Source organism: Anguilla anguilla, chromosome 3 (assembly GCF_013347855.1).
Source record: "Anguilla anguilla isolate fAngAng1 chromosome 3, fAngAng1.pri, whole genome shotgun sequence".
NCBI lineage: Eukaryota > Metazoa > Chordata > Actinopteri > Anguilliformes > Anguillidae > Anguilla > Anguilla anguilla.
Window position 1 is genome coordinate 6,424,666 of NC_049203.1, and position 22,672 is coordinate 6,447,337.

Below are 22,672 nucleotides of genomic sequence, written 5' to 3' on the forward strand. Positions count from 1 at the left end.
TTATGTTAAATGAAGGGGACAAACTGAATAATGTCCAAGAGTGGGCCGTCTCTGTAGCCCTGGGATAAGAATTTTATGCCCTGGTGTGATGTCAGATCAGATGTGTAACCACAATATATTTTACAATGAATTGCGTCCATTTTTTGGCCTCAACAGAACCGCCACAATGATTACTTTAGATTACTGTGGTTTTATATTTACAATGTGGCAAAGCTGGCGTCGTTTTGTGTGTGTGTGCGTGCCTGCGTGCGTGTGACTTTATTCTTTTCCTGTGTGGGGGAAAAAAAAGTTACGAAACCCCACCCTCTTTTCTAACTGTAAACGGAGCCGTAGTGTGGTTCGCGGTCTGGACGACTGGAGACGGGAAAGGATTATACCTGACAACAAAATGCGATTATAAACTAATATCATGCGTTTGGGATATTACAATCACAAGAATAAAACCTCATCGCTCGACAGAGGAACATGGTGACGCGTGACGAACCAAATGGGGTCGTATTTGTGTGTCTTTCTCTTTAAAAGAATTTGCCCAGGCTACTTTGTATGGTTCTTCCTGTTTAAAACTCAATTAAAAGGAAATCAGCCTACGTATGGAATATGTGAAATGCTAAGCAGCCAACGAACCCCGCGTCTAGTATCAGTGGAAGTGGGCAACAATTATATTTAAAATATAACTATGACCGTGGATGTGGAATTTGCTGACAAATATAGCAAGTTTGAAAAAGAACCGTTGCCGAGTTCGTGGAGCTAGAAAGAGCCGTCTTGGCAACTCGGGAACAAGTTGCCGTAAAGCACATTTACGCAGAACTGAATGCTTCTTTCCTGCTATTCTTCTCCACTTCTCTGTGCTTCCTGCTTGCGATGACTGCGGTCTGAATGGCTAAAAATACAGGCTTATCGAAAAGTCAAGATGGACAACAAAAATCGAGATGTCTGAAAATGTGTTGTGTAGTTTTTCAGCAAGTTCATTTTGAGAGACTCGCCCGCTTGTGCATTTTTACTACTGAAATAGATTTTATGCGATATTGAAATGTAGCCTATTGTTCTTTGTTTTAAACGCGTTTGCAATCCACTGGTTAATTTATTAACGTTCCTCGTGTTTCGTAAGTCACTTGCTAGCAAACAAGTAAGGGTTGGTCAGAAAACAGTTGCCGAAAAACGACGTGTTACACTCTTAAGTCTACACCGAAAGCCGCTGAATGGAGCCAATTTTGGATTTTTACGCGTTGGCACACTTGACATAATTATTTATACACAGGACTTTTCCTTTCGTTTGGCGCCTGTCAAACCAAGTGGAGACCTAGGTATTGTATGCCTACGTTTCTACGAGTGTCTGGCTAGGTTTGAAACCAAAGTTTTGATATACATTTAGCTAGTTTGTGGAGGATTTGCTTATATATAGGCGATGTATTTTTCCTGTTCCTCATGAGCTTAAATAAACAGAAAGGACAGGGAGCGAGGCGAGGCGCTTTAAAGTACGCTTTGTACTTTATTTGCGGTATCTCCCCGAATCACATTAAATGAAAAAGTCGTGTGAAGGTCCATGGAGCCACTGAAGAATATTTTTGCTCGCGGTCCACTGTCAAACTGGAAAGGGCTCGAACAATCGCAGAAGGGCAACTTTACCAACCCCGTGTGGACGGCTCTGTTCGACTATGAGGCGTCTGGGAAAGACGAGCTTACTCTTCGAAAAGGCGACTTGGTGGAGGTCCTGTCTCTGGACTCAGAGATATCAGGAGACGAAGGCTGGTGGGCGGGAAAGGTCAACAACAAAGTGGGCATTTTCCCCTCGAACTACGTCTCGTTCAAGCCAAGCGGTTATGGCAAATTGCAGGGCTCGACGGTGGTCGGGGAACTTGGTCCGGTTGTGGTTGGAGAGTTCGAACCGGAAGCAGTGGATTTTACTGAACTGAGTTTGGAGGAGGTTATAGGGGTTGGCGGGTTCGGCAAGGTCTACCGGGGAACCTGGAGAGGTGGCCTAGTAGCCGTGAAGGCAGCTCGCCAGGATCCGGACGAGGACATCAGCGTGACGGCCCAGAATGTGCGACAGGAGGCGCGGCTGTTTGCCATGCTCACTCACCCAAACATCATCGCGCTCAAAGGGGTTTGTTTACAGGAACCCAACTTGTGTCTCATAATGGAATACGCTTCCGGTGGCCCCCTGAGCCGGGCGCTGGCTGGGCGCCGCATACCCCCGCACATCCTCGTCAACTGGGCCGTGCAGATAGCGAGGGGCATGCTGTACCTGCACAGTGAGGCGATAGTACCTGTCATCCATCGGGACCTGAAGTCTAACAACAGTAAGTCCGACCGACGTGTAGTGTAAAGTGTAATTTATTAAGCTGTCATAATGTATAGATGTCGTAATTTATTAGGGCCATAGCCTAATTCATAATCGTTTGTGTTTACTGTGTTCATTTTGCTGGTGTTATTTCACATTGTAGCGATGCATCTGGAAATGCAGAGTGGGTGGTCTTGTTTTTAACGGAACATCTTCATGAAGCTATCAAACATTCTGGCATTTAGGAGCCCTATTTTGGGTGTATCTATATGCATATGTGTGTGAAGACATTGTAGTTTTGCAGCATTAGATATCTTAGGTGTTGTGGCTTGACGTAAATGAATTCATTGGGTCACCATTGGTTTCACGTGGGTATATTGTGTCACGTGAAGCCATATTGCCCAATACTAGAAGCTGTTGTCTTGGACAATGATCAGCAATTTGCTAAAAGGATGCTGTATGATTCCCAAATAAAAGCCAACATACTGTTTCAGTATGTAAACCACACAATACTTATTGTATTGTATTGTGTGGTTTACATATTTAAACAGTATGAAAACACGAGACAGTCAGTCTCCCCATAAGTCAGTACAAAAGGCAACCCTTCCCCGGAATTTGTTGAATAATGACAACCATTGCAACCTCATTTATAGCGATGTTTACCTCTTTATGGAGATACTGGAATTAGTGAACATTAAGAGACTTAGTATAACCTGAAGAATTGTATGAAACTCACAGTGATATAAACATTTTGCTGACATACTGCTGAGGATTGTGGACGGTAATCGACTCAGTTGGATAGCCTCAAGACATCCCATAACAACCATGGGCATCATAGGACCCTGTGTCACATTAACTGAGTTTGAACGGTCATCGCAATTCCAAACAACAAATCTGACGACCGCAGTTGATTCCTTAGAGTATTAGTCTGATGAACAGGAATATTTGTGTTTAGGTCCAGCCTGGAGCTCTCTCTGCTGTTGTATATGATTTTGTAAAAAAACAAAAAATAATACATTTTATATATATATATATATATATATAAGAGAGAGAGAGAGAGAGTGAGAGTGTACAGATGTACAAATATCCTATCTGATTTGCTTCAGTGCTTCAGGCATGATATGGGTTTCAGTGGAGACCAGATAGAACACTCAAACTGTCTGAATAGATTTCAGAATGGCACAAAAAAATAGATAAAATAAAACATGCTGAAGAAGAAGGTAATATGAACGGCAAAGGCCAGGGCAAGGCCACAGCAGTAACCGGTGTGTTGAGCTGGACTTGCTAATTATGGGACTTTCTCAGCAGGAATTCATGGGAGGGATTATGAAGGAAGACTGAGCTCTTCATCTCTGGGGCCAGTAAACGATTCATATCGATATGTCACGGCGTGTGAAAGTATGTTAAAAATAGCTATATTTTCTTCAGTCGTAATAACCACCGTTTTGTGCTGTCAAGTTCAGACTTTTGACCTAAGTGACCGGTAGCTCCAGGTGATCCGGATGAAGGAATCGTGCACCTGTTTCGCTTGTCGGGTCAGATTTTCACTAAGGTTCGTGCGTTTGCTGTGTCTTGAGCTTGACCAAACACCACATCAGTATTTATTCTCATGTTCCACAGAACAGGAGAAGGAAAAAGTTGTTTTTGTGCTGTTCAGTTGAAGTACTTTGTTGTGAAGTGCCAGCTGGACTGACAGCGCTGTTGCAGATTATAGCCTAGATTTTACCTGGCCCCTGACTGATAGATTTATGCTCTCCTGTTCTCTCTCACTCTCTCTCTCTCTCTGTCTCTTTCTGTCTGTCTCTCTCTCTCCGTATCTCTCTCCTGTTCTCTCTCTCTCTCTCTCTCTCTCTCTCTCTCTCAACCATTGTTTCCTCATACCCTTAGCCCCCTCCCCCTCCCCCCCCCACTGCCGTCTATAATATTGAACCCTCAGTAAATTACTGACTATTTTCACTGGGCTCAGGGAAAAAAGTCCTCGGTTTTTGTGAAGAGGGCTCTTGTGCACAGTTTATACGCGGGGTCACGGTGAGAGCACAGACCCCATCTGTGCCCGTAGATAATATCACCGCTGCCTGTTCCTCTGGTTTTTTGAGCTTTGGCTGTCGTCTTTGTCTCTGACCTGCTGCTACCTGTCCCTCTGCTTCTGCTATGCCACTGTGCAATATCCTGTTTTGTTTTTTGTTTTTTTGCATTGGGATGTTTCAAAAGAAGTCTTTCATGGTGTCTTTGGGGGAGGAGATGGTTCCACTCCTCAGATCTTGGCAGACTGTCACCGGTCCCCCGTATGATTGTCTTATGAAATGAACAGTAACTCTACATTGAGTAATAAATAAATAAAAACATTTGGAGGTGTTACTAAGGGAGAGTAAAACAGATTTTTTTATTCTGAGTATTCACTTCCCCTTTTATAATTTGGATGTAGGCCGGTGAAAGGATTGCTGACTGATGGGGCTATTAGAGACCGCTGCTCAGTGCAGTCGTTATCTCTCTTAAGGCCTCTGCTCTAAGAACTTTAGTTCCTGAGCTGAGTTCAGTCAGCACTTAGCATTTTAAAGTCGAACGTGAACTTGGGGTGAAGGAGGGATTTTTGGGGTTTTTTCCTGCTGCAGGGCTCGATGAGGACTGGGATTTATTTGATCTTTAAAGTCGCACTTAAGGAGTGGAGTGGAGTGTGCTCAGAGATTCGGTAACTCGAGGAAGAGAATGCAGCGGTACAGTGTGTGTGAGTGTGTGTGTGTGTGTGTGTGTGTGGTATGTGTGTGTATTAGTGTGTTTCAGGTATTGGTTTTATGTGTGTGTGTGTGTGTGTGTGTGTGTGTGTGTGTGTGTGTGCACTTCTTTTTGTATGGGTTTGTGTAAGTGTGTACGAGTTATTGTGTACTGTGGACAGTGATGTGTGTGTGATTGTGATACAGTATGTGTATGAGTCAGTGTGGTACAGTGTATGAGTTGGTGTGTGTATGAGTTGGTGTGTGTGTGAGTTAGTGTGTGTGTGAGTTTGTGCGCTCTGTGGAAGATGGTGTGTGTTTGTGTGATACAGTGTATTTATGAGTTTGTGAGTAAATGAGCTAGTGCATTGTGTGGAAGATGGTGTATGTATGCATATAAGTTGGTATGTATGAGTTAGTGTGCGTATGAGTTGGTATGTATGAGTTAGTGTGCGTATGAGTTGGTATGTATGAGTTAGTGTGCGTATGAGTTGGTATGTATGAGTTGGTGTGCGTATGAGTTGGTATGTATGAGTTAGTTTGTGTATGAGTTGGTATGTATGAGTTAGTTTGTGTATGAGTTGGTATGTATGAGTTAGTTTGTGTATGAGTTGGTATGTATGAGTTAGTTTGTGTATGAGTTGGTATGTATGAGTTAGTGTGCGTATGAGTTGGTATGTATGAGTGAGTTTGTGTATGAGTTGGTATGTATGAGTTAGTGTGTGTATGAGTTGGTATGTATGAGTTAGTTTGTGTATGAGTTGGTATGTATGAGTTAGTTTGTGTATGAGTTGGTATGTATGAGTTAGTTTGTGTATGAGTTGGTATGTATGAGTTAGTGTGCATATGAGTTGGTATGTATGAGTTAGTGTGCGTATGAGTTGGTATGTATGAGTTGGTGTGCGTATGAGTTGGTATGTATGAGTTGGTGTGCGTATGAGTTGGTATGTATGAGTTGGTGTGCGTATGAGTTGGTATGTATGAGTTAGTTTGCGTATGAGTTGGTATGTATGAGTTAGTTTGTGTATGAGTTGGTATGTATGAGTTAGTTTGTGTATGAGTTGGTATGTATGAGTTAGTTTGTGTATGAGTTGGTATGTATGAGTTAGTGTGCGTATGAGTTGGTATGTATGAGTTGGTGTGCGTATGAGTTAGTATGTATGAGTTAGTGTGCGTATGAGTTGGCATGTATGAGTTAGTGTGCGTATGAGTTGGTATGTATGAGTTAGTGTGCGTATGAGTTGGTATGTATGAGTTGGTGTGCGTATGAGTTGGTATGTATGAGTTAGTGTGCGTATGAGTTGGTATGTATGAGTTGGTGTGCGTATGAGTTGGTATGTATGAGTTGGTGTGCGTATGAGTTGGTATGTATGAGTTAGTGTGCGTATGAGTTGGTATGTATGAGTTAGTGTGCGTATGAGTTGGTATGTATGAGTTGGTGTGCGTATGAGTTGGTATGTATGAGTTGGTGTGCGTATGAGTTGGTATGTATGAGTGAGTGTTGGTGCGCTGTGTGGACGATGTTGATTAAACAGGCTCACTGTAGATCTTTCACTCTGAGGAGGGCCTTGGATCCCATCCAGAGCCATAACTGGAATTCTGTTCAAAGTAAATACAGGAGAGAGAGCGAGGCCCACTCTGAGTACACACAGACACACACAGACACACACACACACACACAGACAGACAGACAGACAGACAGACAGACAGACAGACACACACACACACACACACAGACAGACAGACAGACACAGACACACACACACACACACACAGACAGACACACACACACACACACACAGACAGACACAGACATATGCAGACACTCACACCCACGCACCACACACGAACAGATGCAGACCCACGCACACACAGACACAGACACTTACACAAACACATGCAGAATTAAGCACACATAATAGTACATACACACAAGCTTCCATACCCACTAACAACCACACTCACTAGTGTGTGCACAGGCTCAAAAGCAACACCTCCCCCTGCCCTCCCACACACTCACGCAGAGGAAGAACCGAGTACTTGTGTGCGCACACACACACACACACACACACACACGGTCAAACGTGCACTTATACTCTTAGACTAACAGCTCGCACTCAAGTGCACTCACACGCCCAGATTGTGGGGAATCGTGGGAAACAGCCAAGCCAAGCAGCGGTAGTTCACTGGGCCTCTTCAGTCCAGTCAGATTTGGGATCAACCCCTTTACCGCCCCCCACACACACACACACACACACACACACATATGTATATTGCGGGACTCGTGGCACCAAACTGTAGGGCCTTTAATACAGGTCTCTCTAGTCAGAGAAGTTTTCATGTGAGAAGGTTTTTGTGTCTCGTCCGCGGGACCCATATTGCGGGCTCGCTCAGTATTCGGCAAACAGAAGCCCCGGCCTTGGGGCGAAGCGAAAGCCCTTGGGCAAGACCTGCTGTCGAAGTGCAACAAAAGCCCCGTCTCATCAGACCTGTCTGGGACAGGTCAATATTAGCGATGCTTCACGCGTCGACTCGTTCCGTTTTGCAATTCAAATCCCCCAGTTCCCACAGCTGAGCAACGTGGCGGTCAGCTGGGTTTGGTTGAGCCGCCCACGTGGAGCGCAGGTGTCTTTTACGAGGCCGTAAATGCAAATTGCAAGTTCCTACGGTTCGCTGTTTCTATTGTGAGTTCCTCCGGTTTGCCGTTTTTAATGCGAGATCCTCCGGTTCGCTGTTTCTATTGCGAATTTCTACAGTTCGCCGTATTCCAAAACGCGGTCCACATTCTTGAAAGGTAATAAGACCTTTTTGGTCTTGCCCTGTGACGGTTGAGATTTCTGCCAAGAGTGCCCCCCCCCCCCCCACCACCACCACCTGACATTTCCAAATTGGCCTGCATGTGGCAGATAAGCGGGTATGGAATGGTGGTGGTGTGTGGGGGGTCACAGGGGTGCGGGAATGCCTATCTTTTCTTTCGGAAATGCTGCCAGCGTGTGTCCGGAGCTCACAGATAGAGAGGTGGGAAAAAGCAGCGAGAGTGGGTGTCAGAGACTGCTGTGCCAGGTGCTTCTGTGCTGGTATGATAGTGTGTGATGCTGTCCTAATGGCCTTTGGGCCCCTGAATGGGCCTGGCTTATTCAGAGCAGGCAGTCTGTGGGGCAGGGCCTTCAAATCTGCCTGAACCCAGCTAGCGCGAAACGTTCCTGCAACGTTGCTGCAATGCAGCGGCAGCGTTATAACGCCGACAGAACGTTCCGGTGACTTTGTGAGAACGTTTTTGCGTTAGCTGGGAAGACTGGGCCAGAAGAGACAGCATTGGACTGCCCGAATTAGGCAGGAAGTACAGCTGGCTCGGCGAATCTTCAGTCTCACACAGGTGCCAGCAGCTTGTGTGACCCAGCCCACAATGCACTGCAGCCCTTCCTGCAGAAAAGCCATTAATCAGTAATGGCAAGACATGGTCTGGAGATTATTGTCCAGGTTGATTGGTAACTGAGCCTCTTGGCTGCTCACTGTTGCCTGTCGCTTTGTATTCGGGTTTTGAGTTGTGGTTAGGCGTAGGCTGCTGTTGTGGTCGTGGGTTGTGTGAGGATTGTGCAGGCTGTGCTGTCTTTTTTTGTTTTTTCTTTTTACACCTTAGTGCTGTCAAACAACGCGCAGTTGTAAACCTGGCATAATCGCTTTGTGATCGCAGTATAAAAACAGACAAGAGTACTCCAGCGGCCATTATGTTTCTTTATCAGTCTGTGGTCTCATTTGGCTTCACTAGTAAGGTAGCAGATTGCCCATTAATTGGCTTATTCAGGGAGAAAAAAACAGAAATGGAAACTCCTGCCTACCTGACTCAAGTGCCCACAATGCTCTGGTGCAAAAGCAACTGAACTCTGTGACCCGAGAGGTCTGACATGGCAAGGCCATACTGATGGTGCTGACAGCACGCAGTCATGGGTGGTGACATTATTCCGGGGTCAGAGGTCACAGACAGTGCTTGTGCAGTCTAGTTCGCGCGCTGACGGGTCTTCGGGGGAAACGCACAGTGTGGGGGGGGGGGGGTGATCACGAACTGCGATGAAGCTCTACGCAAAAGCAGTTTTGAAAAAGTGGAGAAGTTACCGTTGTGAACTGCCGCCGCAGTATGTTATTGAAGTCGCGGAGGTTTGGTGCGCCAGACTGAACAAACAGCGCTGGGTCCTAGCAGGGTCTCCCCACTGGCTGGAGGGGTTTTTGGGTTCGTCTTTGTCTCAGAGCTCCACCACCTAATGAGAGTTTGGCATTCTCTCTCTCTCTCTCTCTCTCTCTGTCTCGCTCTCTCGCCCTCTCTCTCGCTCTCTCTCTCTGTCTCTCTGTTTTTTTTTCTTTTTTACTTCCTGATGTTTGCTACACAGAAATGTTCTTTTCACACGTGGAAAAACCAGCGGCAAAAATAACAAAAAATATCAGAACTATAACCTCGACAGAACAAAGGGGAGGAAAAAGAAATGGAAAAAAGAAGGAGGAAAAAAAAAAAAAAAAAACGACGGAGCGAGGCCAGGCGGGAGAGGAAAAGGAGAGGCTTTAGGAGGAAAGGGAGGAGGGTTTTCCAGACTTAGCTGATATTTTTACTGCGGTCCTTGTGCAGTGCGGTTTAACTTCTTAGGCTTAAGCAACCTCCGGCCTGGTCCTGTGGATTGCAGCATGTGATATCCTGTCTGTGGCTGTGGTACGCAGGCCTCTGAAGCCTGGGTGTTGCCTAGAGTTCCAACCCAGCTTTAGCTCGGTTCACTGGGAGATCCTGGCAGTCAGTCCCCCCCATGTGATTGCTCCACACAGGCTCCTTAAAAACACGGCGAAAACAGGAAGGTCTGTAGAAATATGAGCGAAGGCGAAATCCGTTGTCTTGTAAATTTTGTTCTTGGGTGTCTTTACCTGGATGGTACTCTTACAGAAATGGAATGTACTGCAATATAGCCTACTGTTCGTATATGACTTTTATCAAACTATGTCAAACATACATGTCACAGCAGTGTAACATTTAATACATTTTGTTTGAATTTTTTAAATATAGTTTCAGTGTGTTCTGTTTCCGTAAGGGTAAGTACATGTTAATGGTGCCATACCCTCAGATTTTTTAAACCATTGTAGCCAGGTTGATGGAGAATGCAAACAAGCAGAAGGGTATGTTAGTCGCTTTGGGGGTTTGGGGAGGGGGTTGAGGAACCCTGGCTTGTGATGTCAGTGAGCTGACCCCCTCCGCCGTTGCCGATAAGAGGTCTTTTTTTTACCAGAATGCTGATTGAACTCAAGTTAAATTTCAACTCCCTTCGCCGTCCCGCTGTGACTGCGTTTTTAATCTGTAAAAACGTGGTCACCGATTAACAACAGTTAATGGGTGACTGGTCACAGGGGGGTTATGATCCTGTCACAGGCTGAGTGAAAGGCATGATGGGTAGGGACTATTCGCCCTCAGCACGGTCATCATGTTTACAGTTTAGGTGTTCAGTAGATGGCGTTATACGGGTTTCTGGGTTTTACACAGCGTCAATTTTTAAGGTATTTACAGGAACAAATCAGGTTAGGCACGTTGCTTAAGGGTGCAGAACACCAGTGTCCCGCCTGGGAATCAAACCCGCAACCTCAGAGGGGCAAGCCCAGTCCTCTGTCCCCACGAGGCTTTCGTGCCCTTGTCCCATGTCGAAAAAACATTTGAGCGAGTTCTTCCCCGGAAACGTCTGTTCAGTAATGGCTTAGTTAATGGTCACAAACGAAGACCTTAATTAATTATGAGGAACAAAGACCTGAAGGCACAGCTGGCCTCTGGCTAGGAAGAGACTCTCTAGAGTAGAATCATCCATCTCTTTCCATTGGCAAATAAACTGACTGACCCCACGATATAAATAGAGACTCTTCCAAAACACACTAGCTGGCATGCTTGTTGCTGAGTTGGCCTAAAAATAATCCACATTTCAGGGTATGTTGTCCATTTTATAAACTGATTATACATTTCTTAAAAAAAAAAAAAGAAAAGTATTTTATTAAATTCAGTCATGACCCCCCCCCCCCCTTCCTCCCAGTAATACCGGAGCTCTTCTCTTCCCTCCCTCCCCGTGCGAATCTCTCTCTCGTCCCTGTTCCCCTTGATCTCCCCTCCCTCCCTCCTTCCCTCCCTCCCTCGCTCCCTCTCTCCCTCTCTCCCGCCGCCCGTGTCAGTGGAGGGGCCGCGGAGGCAGCCAAAACTGTCGGTCAGCTCGCAGCTCCGTCCCGCCCGAAACAAAGGTCCCCTTCTTCCCCAGGAAAGCCCCCACCGCTGCCGGAATTCTCCCCTCGCCTACGGGCAGAGAGGGAGCCGGGGACCAGAGGAGAGGGGAGAGCAGGAGACGAGTGGGGAAGAGGGGAGGAGCGGGGACGAGAGGAGAGGGGAGAGCGGGAGACGAGTGGGGAAGAGGGGAGGAGCGGGGACGAGAGGAGAGGGGAGAGCGGGAGACGAGTGGGGAAGAGGGGAGGAGCGGGGACGAGAGGAGAGGGGAGAGCGGGAGAGGAGTGGGGAAGAGGGGAGGAGTGGGGACGAGAGGAGAGGGGAGAGCAGGAGAGGAGTGGGGAAGAGGGCACACAAGAGGGGAGGAGTGGGGAAGAGAGGAGAGGTGAAATGAGCCCAGCTGAAACCCCCCTCTCCATGGAAACACCCCCCCCCATAACCGGCCTAACTCTGATACAGCAATAGCTGACTCTGTGTGTTCCGTTCGTAGGATAGCATTAGCATATATTCAGTAGCATTGTTCCATTTATTGACACCCCCCCCCCCTTTGTAAAAGTAGCTCTGTCCTCCTCCTTTTGTCATTGCCAAATTTTATTGAAGTCTTAGCTTGCGTTTACCACCGATGATGATGATGATGATAATGATTATGATGATGATGATGATGGTGGCAGCCCTTGTGTTCTTCGTCCTTTCCTAACTCAGCACTCAGCAGAATCAGCAGTAAATGGATGCCTGACTTTTCAGTTGTTATTGCCGCTCCCTCCCCCCCTCCTCCAGCACCCCTTCCCCCCTTCCCCCCCCCCTCCTCTCCCACAGACTTCCTGTTTCGCAGGAGGCATTGGCAGGGAAGAGGTCACGTTCGTCGCCCTGCCGCGGGGGGGGGGAGAAATGTTTTATGATTGTTCTTCTGCAAAGTGCTCACGCAAGGCGAAACGACGCGAGGACGACGGCGTTATACCGCCGCCTCCGCCGCCGCCGTCGCCGCCGCCAGACACACGAGTGCGGTCTGCGCTCAACGCGCGCGTTCAGCGAAACTGCTGGAGCCGAGGTCCGATGGACGTGCTCAGCACCGTCTGCGCTGTTTCACCCGCACCTTATCTCGCCACTGCTGATTAATGGCTTTTCTGGAGGAAGGGCTGCGGTGCATCGTGGGCCGGGTCACACGCCAGGCTGCCGGCATCTCTGTGAGGCTGAAAACTGTCCCTTTCGGTGGACACCGAAGGGCGTTCTCAAAAATACGGTGGTACCAGGGCTGCTCAACCCAGTTAAATGGACTGCATTTATATAGCGCTTTTATCCAAAGCGCTTTACAATTGATGCCTCTCATTCGCCAGAGCAGTTAGGGGTTAGGGGTTAGGTGTCTTGCTCAAGGACACTTCGACACGCCCAGGGCGGGGTTTGAACCGGCAACCCTCCGACTGCCAGACAATCGGTCTTACCTCCTTAGCTATGTCGCCCCGTTCCCGGAGATCTGCTGTCGTGTGGATTTCATTTTCATTTCAGCCCTAACTTGGCACACCTGATTGTACTGAAAAGCAGCTGAGCGAGATCTCTGGCTGTGGAATGGGGCGTGGCTTTGTTTGGGCTGGAGTGAAAACCTAGAGGACGGCAGATCTCCAGGAACAGGGTTGGGCAGCCCCGCTGTATACGCAATAGGTTTAGGTTATTGTTTCATGTTTGCGTGAAATCGAAAGCTGACGTTCGTGCTAGTGTTTTGGGGCGAAAGGTCAGCGTAAACGTTGTGTTTATTTGAAGGGCCGGTTGATTTCTAGAGCGGTCCTTGAATCGCCTGGTTTGTCCAACCCGGCGTTATTTCCCCAGAATGCACCCCGCACCCCGCAGTGGGTCTGCTTTTCCCTCTTCCGTGCGTGGGACCGTAGTTAGCTGCTGCCTCAGGCCCGAAATGAGAGGCGGGCACGTAGCTCAGGCCTTCGTTTCCATGGTTAACGAGACCAGGACTGCGTCTCCTGCCGCGTTCACACCCGCATTCTAAAACCGATTTCTGTAAAAAAAAAAAAAAAAAAGAATTTCGGTGTTTATTGACTTTGCTGAAATCGCCGGTGGGTTCCTGTGCCCGTGTGGCCTCGTTACGCTGCCATACGGTCGCTTAGCGATCGCTTGGCGGTCGCCCCGCTGCGCGGAAGTGAATCAGTGGTTCGGATTCTCCACGCGACCGCTCGCTCCTGTTTCTCGGCAACAGGAAAGAATTTGAGGCGTGTGGCTCAGCTGATAAGGGGACGGACAGAGCCAGTTACCGGAGCAGAGCAGGGGGGGGCGGACGTCCTGGAACCGGCCGCAGTTTGCGGCTTGCCGTGTCCGTCGTCCGGTGCAAACGCCTCGTCTCTCAAAAATGCCTTTGGGAGGGGTGGGGGGTGGGGGGGGAGGGGGCATGATTTAACTGCTGGGTCTTTCACTTTCTGGAGGGGGGATTCCATCAGCTTCCTGCTCCGTTGGAGTCCAGAGGAGAATTCCAGCCACTCTGGCAACCCTCATACACGTCCTGGCATCTCTGAGGTGCTTGGCGGCCATTGTCTTCCACAGGGCTGCTGGGATTGCGGTCGGTCTGTCCTTGTATTAGTGCGGGGAGGCCGTGTGCTCAGCCTCCAGCCTATCACAGCCGTGGATGGCCCGGTGCGACGTTAGTGGATTCCTCAGGTGTACGCCAAGTTGTGTGTTTAAAATGTGTCTAAATTGGAACAAGTTCCCAGACTAAGGCAGACCTGTTTGTGATCACTGGGGAGCGCATTGTAGAGTGCAGAGGCTTGTGAATGAGGGTTTAATATGAGGAGGTAGATGGGATAGGGTAATGTACCTGTGTGGGTAATCCGTGTGAGGACGGTGAGGGGCAGTACCGTATGTAGAATGTGGTGATTGAGTAGGTTTCATTGGGTTGCCAGAGGGAGGGGTTGTTTGCAATGGCTTGCCAGTACTCTTCACTGGGGAGGATTGGAAGAGATGAGAATGGAGAGCAGGCCCCTGAGGGTTGCCAGAGCGGGTTGTGCCCTGCACATGCTCCCTGGCGTGCGGGCACAGGAAGTGGAAGAGGATCTTGTGCTGCTGTTGCGTGTGAGGCATTGCAGAAGGGCTGGCGTGTGACGCGTGCGCCCGCAGGGGCTCACCGTCGGTCAGCGTGGAGCGGACACCTGGAGAAACAGGGCTCGAGAGGCGTCTACTCGGGTCTGTCGCCGTAGGCAACGGCGTGCTTGATTTTTTTTATTTATTTATTTTTTTCAGTGGCCAATCGGCGAGCCCTGTTAGCTGAACCACGCGAGGGCTCAGGCCTTTGAACTGCAGTGACCCCATTTCAAGAATAGATTTTTCCACTGCTGCGTTTATATTTGTGTCTTAGGAGAGAGACTTTTCCCCCCTTTATTTTAGGAACGCTTTCAGCCAATAGGCTTCATTTCCTGACTGCGAAGTCACAGGAGCAGATCGCAGGGAGTTTTTTTTTTTTTTTTTTAAAGTGGTACGATGTTATGCGACCTATCACTTTTTAAAAATAGAATATCATGCTGTTCACTATTTTGTAAGATGTGTGCTTTGATATGTGTAGCCTATATTATATAGAATTGAGACAGCCCTTCAATTAGCAATTAGCGAAGCTATATCAAAGTCGTTCAACTAAAATAGCCTTTTAGTTAGATGTGGTACTGTTCATCATACTCTTCTCTCGTAGTGTGTGTGTGTTAGGGGGATTAATCTACTCTGTGTACTGCCACCATTGTTTCATTTTTAAAAGGTTACTAATGAGCTGGCTCCAAAAGAAGCCCTTTTCCACTGTGCACATTGTGGGTTGTGTTGTGACATTTCAGGCTCAGTCTCCAATGCGTCTGGTGTTACAAATGAACATTTTAGGTATACCAGCCTTGTGCTATCCGTCCCTCTGTCACAGCCCCTGTCCGGTTTCCGATTGGTCCCTCCTCTCCTTATGGACTCAGAATGTACAGAAAACGTATGGAGGTGAATGTTTATGAAGATATTTCACCAGTGCCATCTCACATTATATGGACAAATATTAAACATATTGGTGCTTTCAGATATATTTCCAGCATATTCCACTGCTGTGAAATGGATGCATCGTAAAGTCGACATATGTGAAATGATACAGAACTTTGCCTCTTTGTCTCTTGCCGTGTGTTCCAGGTCTGTAAGGGTCCTTCAGTGTGTAATGATTACTGCAGTGTAATGGATGGTAATGTAGGCGGTAGACTAGTGTAATGGTTGGGGAGCTGGGAGGTTGCGGGATTGATTCCTGTGAAGGGCACTTCCATCGTACCCTTGAGCAAGGTGCTTAACCTGAACGACAGCAGTAAATATCCCACTGTATAAGTGGATGTTGTGTGCAAGCTTGCGCTGTGTCAGTCTGAACTAAATATCCCACTGTATAAGTGTGATGTTGTGTGCAAGCTTGTGCTGTGTCAGTCTGTACTAAATATCCCTCTGTACAAGTGTGATGTTGTGTGCAAGCTTGCGCTGTGTCTGTCTGTACTAAATATCCCTCTGTATAAGTGTGATGTTGTGTGAAAGTCTGTACTAAATGTCCCTCTGTTTAAGTGTATGTTGTGTGAAAGCTTGCGCTGTGTCTGTCTGTACTAAATGTCCCTCTGTGTAAGTGTGATGTTGTGTGCAAGCTTGCGCTGTGTCAGTCTGTACTAAATATCCCGCGATATCAGTGTATGTTGTGTGAAAGCTTGCGCTGTGTCAGTCTGAACTAAATATCCCTCTGTATGAGTGGATGTTGTGTGAAAGTCTGTCAGTCTGTACTAACTGTCTCGCTGCATAAGTGGATGTTGTGTGAAAGTCTGTACTAAATGTGAGTGTCTGGCCGGGAGCTGCATGTAAAAATGTGAACCAGAAAAGAGGAAGTGGCACCGCAGACGTTCCGGCCGCACGGCATCTCGCGGTCCGGACGGGGGCGGGGTCGGCGTAGACCCGTCCCGTCAGGCCACTGCGCCGAGGCGCGCCGTTCCCTGCCGGGGGGGGGGGGGGGGGGCAGGGGGGGGCAGAGCCCGTTCCGTGCGTAAGTCCGGCCTGGCGAAGGCGGCGTTGGCCCGGCGGTGCGCTGTGACTCGGCCCCATTGTGCCCGGCGCTCCGGGGGCGGGGCCTGTTGCACAATGCGCTCGCTCGCTCGCTCGCTCGCTCGCTCCCCGGACAGCGGCGGCGGCTTCGCTACCACGCATTCCACCGTGACGTCAAACGCACCGTGTCTGAACCACCGGGCAAAATGCAGGACCACAGCCCGGAGAGGGAGAGAGAGGGAGGGACAGAGAGAGGGAGGGGGAGACAGAGAGAGAGAGATACAAGGAAAGGTGGAGTCAGACACAAAGGGAGGGAGGAGAGAGAACAAAGCAAATGTCAGAGAGAATGGTATAATTACGGAGGAGGGAGAGAGAGAGAGATGCAGGGAGAGAGAGAGAGGGAGAGGGAGAGGGGGAGAGAGAGAGAGAGGGAGTGAGCGTGTGCATTCCGATCAGTAAATATTATCGCTGATTGCCTGAGTTACGGTCAGAGCTCTGTGGCTCAGTCTGGCCTCTGTGCTCAGAGGAGAAACGCCCGTCTGTTCCTGTGCGATGCCTCAGCGGGCCTGCAGGTGGCGCTGCCGTCAGCGCCGTGGTGGGCGTCTCCGTTTCCGCCGTCCCAGCCGTCTTCCACAGGACCCGCGGTGACAAATCTCCCCCTGTAGTACCCGTGCATTATTTATCAGTCAGTGTGGAAAATTTCATCCATTTTTTATTTCAGCTCTGATCTTCAGCATGCGACAAAGGAAACAGTATTTTTGAACTGACACTTTGGCGTTTTGACTTTTATGGAAAGTGTCGTCCTTGGGCCTTATCGCGTGTGACTGCATTCGCTGTCTTTGATGTGTTCTTTGATGAGTTATTCATTATTAGTAATTATTATATGTGAGCGTGTGGTGTATTTTTACTTTGTGATGACTGAGATAGTTTATAGTTTATATGTTCAAATAAGTATCCAGCTGTAGAACCCCTGAATTCAACAAAGCAGATCAGTAGCTCAATTACGGATACTCCTTCAGCAGTACCCCGGGAGGGATTTGAACCCGCACACCTCTGGTTTATAGGCCCTCAGTCACACCACGTCCGTGACCTGCCGCCATGCAGTCAGCTGGGTTTCTACACGCCCAGCTCCGCGTCCTCTTCAGTGCACGGCCGGGGAAACGGACTAAAGCCAGGCCAACGGACAGGACAGGAAGTGACTCGGGGAAACATTTAAACGTCGCACGGCGCTGTTGTTCTCAGCGGGTGTGACGGTCATTAGTGTCCCCCCCTTTGACGCCCTCGGGGCATTAGTCTCCCCGGCCCGCTCAGCCTGTGGAGAGACGCTGCCGGGGCAGTTCCAGGGCGAGGGTGTGAGAGGTGAGCAGAGCAGCAGGAAAGCTGGACAAATAAGCACGGCCTGTGTCGCCTGCCATTGTTTTATTCCCAGAGCGCAGGAAAATGGGACGCGGTTCATTTCCTGTCTTCTTCCGTGCCGAATTCATATGAAGCTTATGGATTAGCCTGCAGGATGTTTAACTCCGTGTGCGTTCAATGTGCGAACTGGGTGATCTGAGAAGACAAAAAGAGGAAGAGGAAGTGAAAGGCTTAATGTGTGTGTCTGTGTGTTCGTGTGTGTGTGCGTGTGTGTGTGTGTACGCGCGTGTGTGTGTCTGCGTGTGTGTGTGTGTGTGTGTGTGTGTGTGTGTGGAGTGGCAGTGTACTATAATGGGTAAGGAGCTGGTCTTGTAACCTAAAGATCACAGGTTCAATTCCCAGGCAGGACACTGCCGTTGTACCCTTGACCATGGTATTTAAGCTGCATTGCTTCAGTATATATCCAGCTGTATAAATGGAGAGCGTCTCTAAATGCCTGTAATGTAATGTAATGTAATGTGTGTGTGTGTGTGTGTGTGTGTGTGTGTCCATCCATCCCGCAGTCCTCCTGGCCCAGCCCATAGAGAATGACTGCATGGAGGGAAAGACGCTGAAGATCACGGACTTTGGGCTGGCGCGGGAGTGGCACAAGACCACCAAGATGAGCACGGCGGGCACCTACGCCTGGATGGCCCCGGAGGTCATCAAGTCCTCCACCTTCTCCAAGGGCAGCGACGTGTGGAGGTGAGAGGGGGCGGGGGAGCACCTGGTGGGGGGTGGGGGGGGGGGTGTAGGGGCAGTGCTACCTGGTGGGGGAAGGGTGGAGGGGTGGGGTCACCTGGGAGGGGGAGGGGTGGAGGGGTGGGGGTCACAAAGGAGGGAAGGGGTGGTGGGGTGGTGGGGCGGGGCCACCTGGCAGGGGAGGGGTTCAGTAGCTGGAGTACCTTGCCTTCAGGTGGAGTTTGGAATCGTGCATTTGAAACGGTTCGTGGGATGTGGTGGGACAGTGGAAGAGAGGTGGTGGGTGGACCGGGAATTTTTTAGGGCGGTTTTTGGTGGGAGTGATTCTCAGTCAGCCTCAGATAAAAGGCTTATCTGCTCAGCCGAACCTCACGCAGTTCTGGAGTCATTAAGTATCAAAGTAGCTCTGAGATAACTGTGCTATCATATTCACAGGGAAGTCCTACTTTAAGGCATTGCTATCATTGTTCATCATTATAAACTATTCATTATGTGTAGCGGGATATTTCAGTTTCAATTTAAGGCCTTGATGTCAAGGTTACAGCAGAGGGTTCTGACCTGAAATGAACAGGGTTACAGGCCCCATTCCGCGGGTCCTGAAATGGCAGTCCATGCTGTGTGCCTGTCAGCTGACTCCACATGAGAGTGCAAATTAGCATTTATACCTGGCCTGTGTGTGATGTGTGTGCTCAAAATAAAATACACAGATGAATGTGCAATGCATGTACTGTTGAATAATGATAGGCCTAAATTATTACTTCTCTTTCATTGCCATTTCACCTCTGCATGTTTTCTGCATGAGTCTCATGATGTCTGCAAGGTTGACCTGCCAAAAAATACAGAAAATACCCTGTCAGAAAGCATGGTGAGAGGGTGGACTACAAACATGGTGGGGGGGGAGAAGAGAAAAGAAAAAAAAATTTCTTTTATATTTCTTTTCTATTCGAACCCCGCGACCCGGTCAGCAGACCCCCTCATCAGCACAGACCGCCCCCGCGTGGTTGCAGGTTCGAGTCTTGGCTGTGTCGTCAGCTTTGTTGGAAGTAGATCATTTCAGTGCCCTTGTGTGGATGTGGGTGACCCAGCACAGAATGGGGTTAAATACAGTCCAGGACAGAGGGAGCGGGGTCGGGGGGTCGGGGGGAGGGGACACTAATATTTTGAGAGAGCAGCTGTAGGTGTCCTCTCCTTTAACCCCATTTAAATCTTACAGTTCCTCCAGTCAGGGTTGTGTGTGCTCTGTGGGGTCCGGTCATAATGCTGGAGTGGAGTTCTCTGAGCTGTGACAGACGCCTTGTTTCAAGGTCACCAGAAACGAACTGCCCCGTTGCCGAGTCACGAAGCACATCCCATAATTAAAGTTCCTAAATAAACTCTCTGAGCTGCAAGCCCCACTTGTGGCTTTCCTTAATTGAGGCTGTGGCTCCGCCGGCTTTGCTGTGGCTCGCTGAGGTGGAACTGCCTGCGCCAGACCTCCGAGCCGCCATTCGGCGAAGCGTGAAGCCGCGGTGCCTGGGCGCGGCGTGTGTGTCGCTGTGTAGCGCGCGCACGCCGCCCCTGAGGTGTGTGTGTGTGTGTGTGTGTGTGTGTGTGTGCGCACACACCGCCCCTGAGGTGTGTGTGTGTGTGTGTGTGTGTGTGCGCGCGCGTTTGCCTGTTCGCTCGCGGCTGGGGTTTGAGGCTGTTCGCAGTGCTTATGCAGCCGTGCAGCCGACTGCAGTGAAATAAAAATAGAGCGCAGAGTGCATCCGCTCTGCAGAGACTGTACACACAGTAACGTACACACAGTGCAGTACAGTGCAGTGCACAGCCGGTGCTGTGCTGGGGTTCTCTCATGCATCCTTCAGTGTGTGCATGTGTGCATTTTATGCATGTGCTACTTCCCTGTGTTTTTAAATGTGTGTGTTTATGTGCATGTGTGTGTGCTTGTGTACTTGTGTGTGTACATTTGTGTGTGTGTGCATGCGTGCATGCGTGTGTGTTTGTGTGTGTGTGTGTGTGTGTGTGTTTATGTGCATGTGTGTGTGCTTGTGTACTTCTGTGTACATTTGTGTGTGTGTGTGCATGCATGCGTGCGTGTGTGCGCGTGTGTGTGTGTGTTTGTGTGTTTGTGTGCGTGCACATGCATGTGTTTGTGCCCTCCTGTGACTCCTTTTTTTTGTCCATATATGTGTTCACTATAGCACATGAGTTACAGATGTTTTCTTTTGTTTGTGTGTGTGTGTGTGTGTGCGCGCGCGCGTGTGTGTGTGCTACCCCTTACACAGTTACGGCGTGTTGCTATGGGAACTGCTGACGGGCGAGGCGCCGTACAGAGGGATCGACGGGCTGGCCGTGGCGTACGGGGTGGCCGTCAACAAGCTGACCCTGCCCATCCCGTCCACCTGCCCCGAGCCCTTCGCCCAGCTCATGTCCGGTGAGTCAGACAGCAGGGGGCGCTGTGGAGCAATGCAGGCCTCCCCTGTACTGACCCCCCAACCCCACCTCCCCCGAGGCGGCTGGTCTCCTGCGCCATGGCCAACTAGAATCTTACTCTGCCTCTTAGGATGAAGTATCTTCCTGCCTCTCTGTATGTTCTTACCATTTCCTGTGACTATCTATGAACTTGAAACAAAATCTATATCTATGGTAGATTTACTCTGATAATGTGTGCTGTGTGGTATTGGGGAATTAGTGGGTATCTATGGTAGATTTACTCAGGTAATGTAAGCTCTATGGTATTAGGACAGCAGTGGCTGTGTGTGGTACATTGTGTGTGCGGTATTAGGACAGCAGTGGCTGTGTGTGGTACATTGTGTGTGCGGTTTTAGGACAGCAGTGGCTGTGTGTGGTACATTGTGTGTGTGGTATTAGGACAGCAGTGGCTGTGTGTGGTACATTGTGTGTGCGGTATTAGGACAGCAGTGGCTGTGTGTGGTACATTGTGTGTGCGGTATTAGGACAGCAGTGGCTGTGTGTGGTACATTGTGTGTGCGGTATTAGGACAGCAGTGGCAGTGTGTGGTACATTGTGTGTGCGGTATTAGGACAGCAGTGGCAGTGTGTGGTACATTGTGTGTGCTGTATTAGGACAGCAGTGGCAGTGTGTGGTACACTGTGTGTGCAGTTTTAGGACAGCAGTGGCTGTGTGTGGTACATTGTGTGTGCGGTATTAGGACAGCAGTGGCTGTGTGTGGTACACTGTGTGTGCGGTTTTAGGACAGACAGGCTTGTGTGTGGTACATTGTGTGTGCGGTTTTAGGACAGACAGACAGGCTTGTGTAGGTTAGACTGATGCCGTTCTTGTCCCTGCAGAGTGCTGGGATCAGGACCCCCACCGCAGGCCCAGCTTCGCCTCCATCTTGGCTCAGCTCACGGCTCTGGAGCAGCAGGTGATGGAGGAGATGCCCCAGGACTCCTTCCACTCCCTGCAGGAGGACTGGAAACTGGAGATCCAGGACATGTTCGACGAGATCCGGGCCAAGGAGAAGGTGAGGGGTTTGTGTGTGTGTGTGCATGGGTGTGGGTGTGTGCGTGCCTGCGTACGTGTGTGTGTGTGTGAGTGTGCATTTGGTACAGTATATGGAACCCCCTGTGCATGCGGGTGATCCTGTGATATGTATGTGTGTGTGTGTGTGCGTGTGTGTGTGTATGCGCATTTGTGTGTGCACGTGTGCGTGCGGTACAGTACATGCAATCCCCCTGCACGTGCACGTGACCCAGGGATGTGTGTGTGCGAGTATGTGGTGTGTGTGACTCTGTGATGTGTGAGTGTGTACGTGTGTGTGTGTGTGTGTGTGTGTGTGTGTGTGCGTGTGCATGTGGTACAGTATATGGAACCCCCTGCATGTGCGCGTGACCCTGTGCCTGACCCTGTGTGTCACCCTGTGATGTGTGTGTGTGTGTGTGTGTGACCCTGCGCCTGACCCTGTGTGTCACCCTGTGATGTGTGTGTGTGTGTGACCCTGCACCTGACCCTGTGCGTCACCCTGTGATGTGTGTGTGTGTGAACCTGCGCCTGACCCTGTGCGTCACCCTGTGATGTGTGTGTGTGTGAACCTGCGCCTGACCCTGCGCTCCCCCCTCCTCCGGTCCAGGAGCTGCGCTCGCGGGAGGAGGAGCTGAAGCGGGCTGCTCTGGAGCAGAAGTCCCACGAGGAGTTCCTGCGGCAGCGGGAGCAGCAGCTGGCCCAGTGGGAGCAGGACGTGTTTGAGCGCGAGCTCAGCCTGCTCATCCTGCACATGAACCAGGACAAGCCCAACGTCAAGAAGCGCAAGGGCACCTTCAAGAAGCACAAGCTCAAGGGCAAGAATGGGGAGAAGATCAGCATGCCCCAGGGTAAGGGCCCCACCAG

The 22,672-nt window shown here is 49.6% G+C and overlaps 1 protein-coding gene across 1 annotated transcript in view; it reads left to right on the forward strand.

The window, feature by feature from the left end:
* The first annotated feature begins 1,543 nt into the window (after window positions 1–1,543).
* LOC118224319 (mitogen-activated protein kinase kinase kinase 11) overlaps window positions 1,544–22,672 on the forward strand; it is a 34,796-nt gene continuing 13,667 nt past the window's right edge. Inside the window, exons 1-5 of the mRNA XM_035411738.1 lie at window positions 1,544–2,300; window positions 18,163–18,343; window positions 20,608–20,756; window positions 21,634–21,809; window positions 22,416–22,656. Of these exons, the coding sequence (XP_035267629.1) occupies window positions 1,544–2,300; window positions 18,163–18,343; window positions 20,608–20,756; window positions 21,634–21,809; window positions 22,416–22,656 (1,504 nt within the window). The remainder of the gene's footprint in view (window positions 2,301–18,162; window positions 18,344–20,607; window positions 20,757–21,633; window positions 21,810–22,415; window positions 22,657–22,672) is intronic.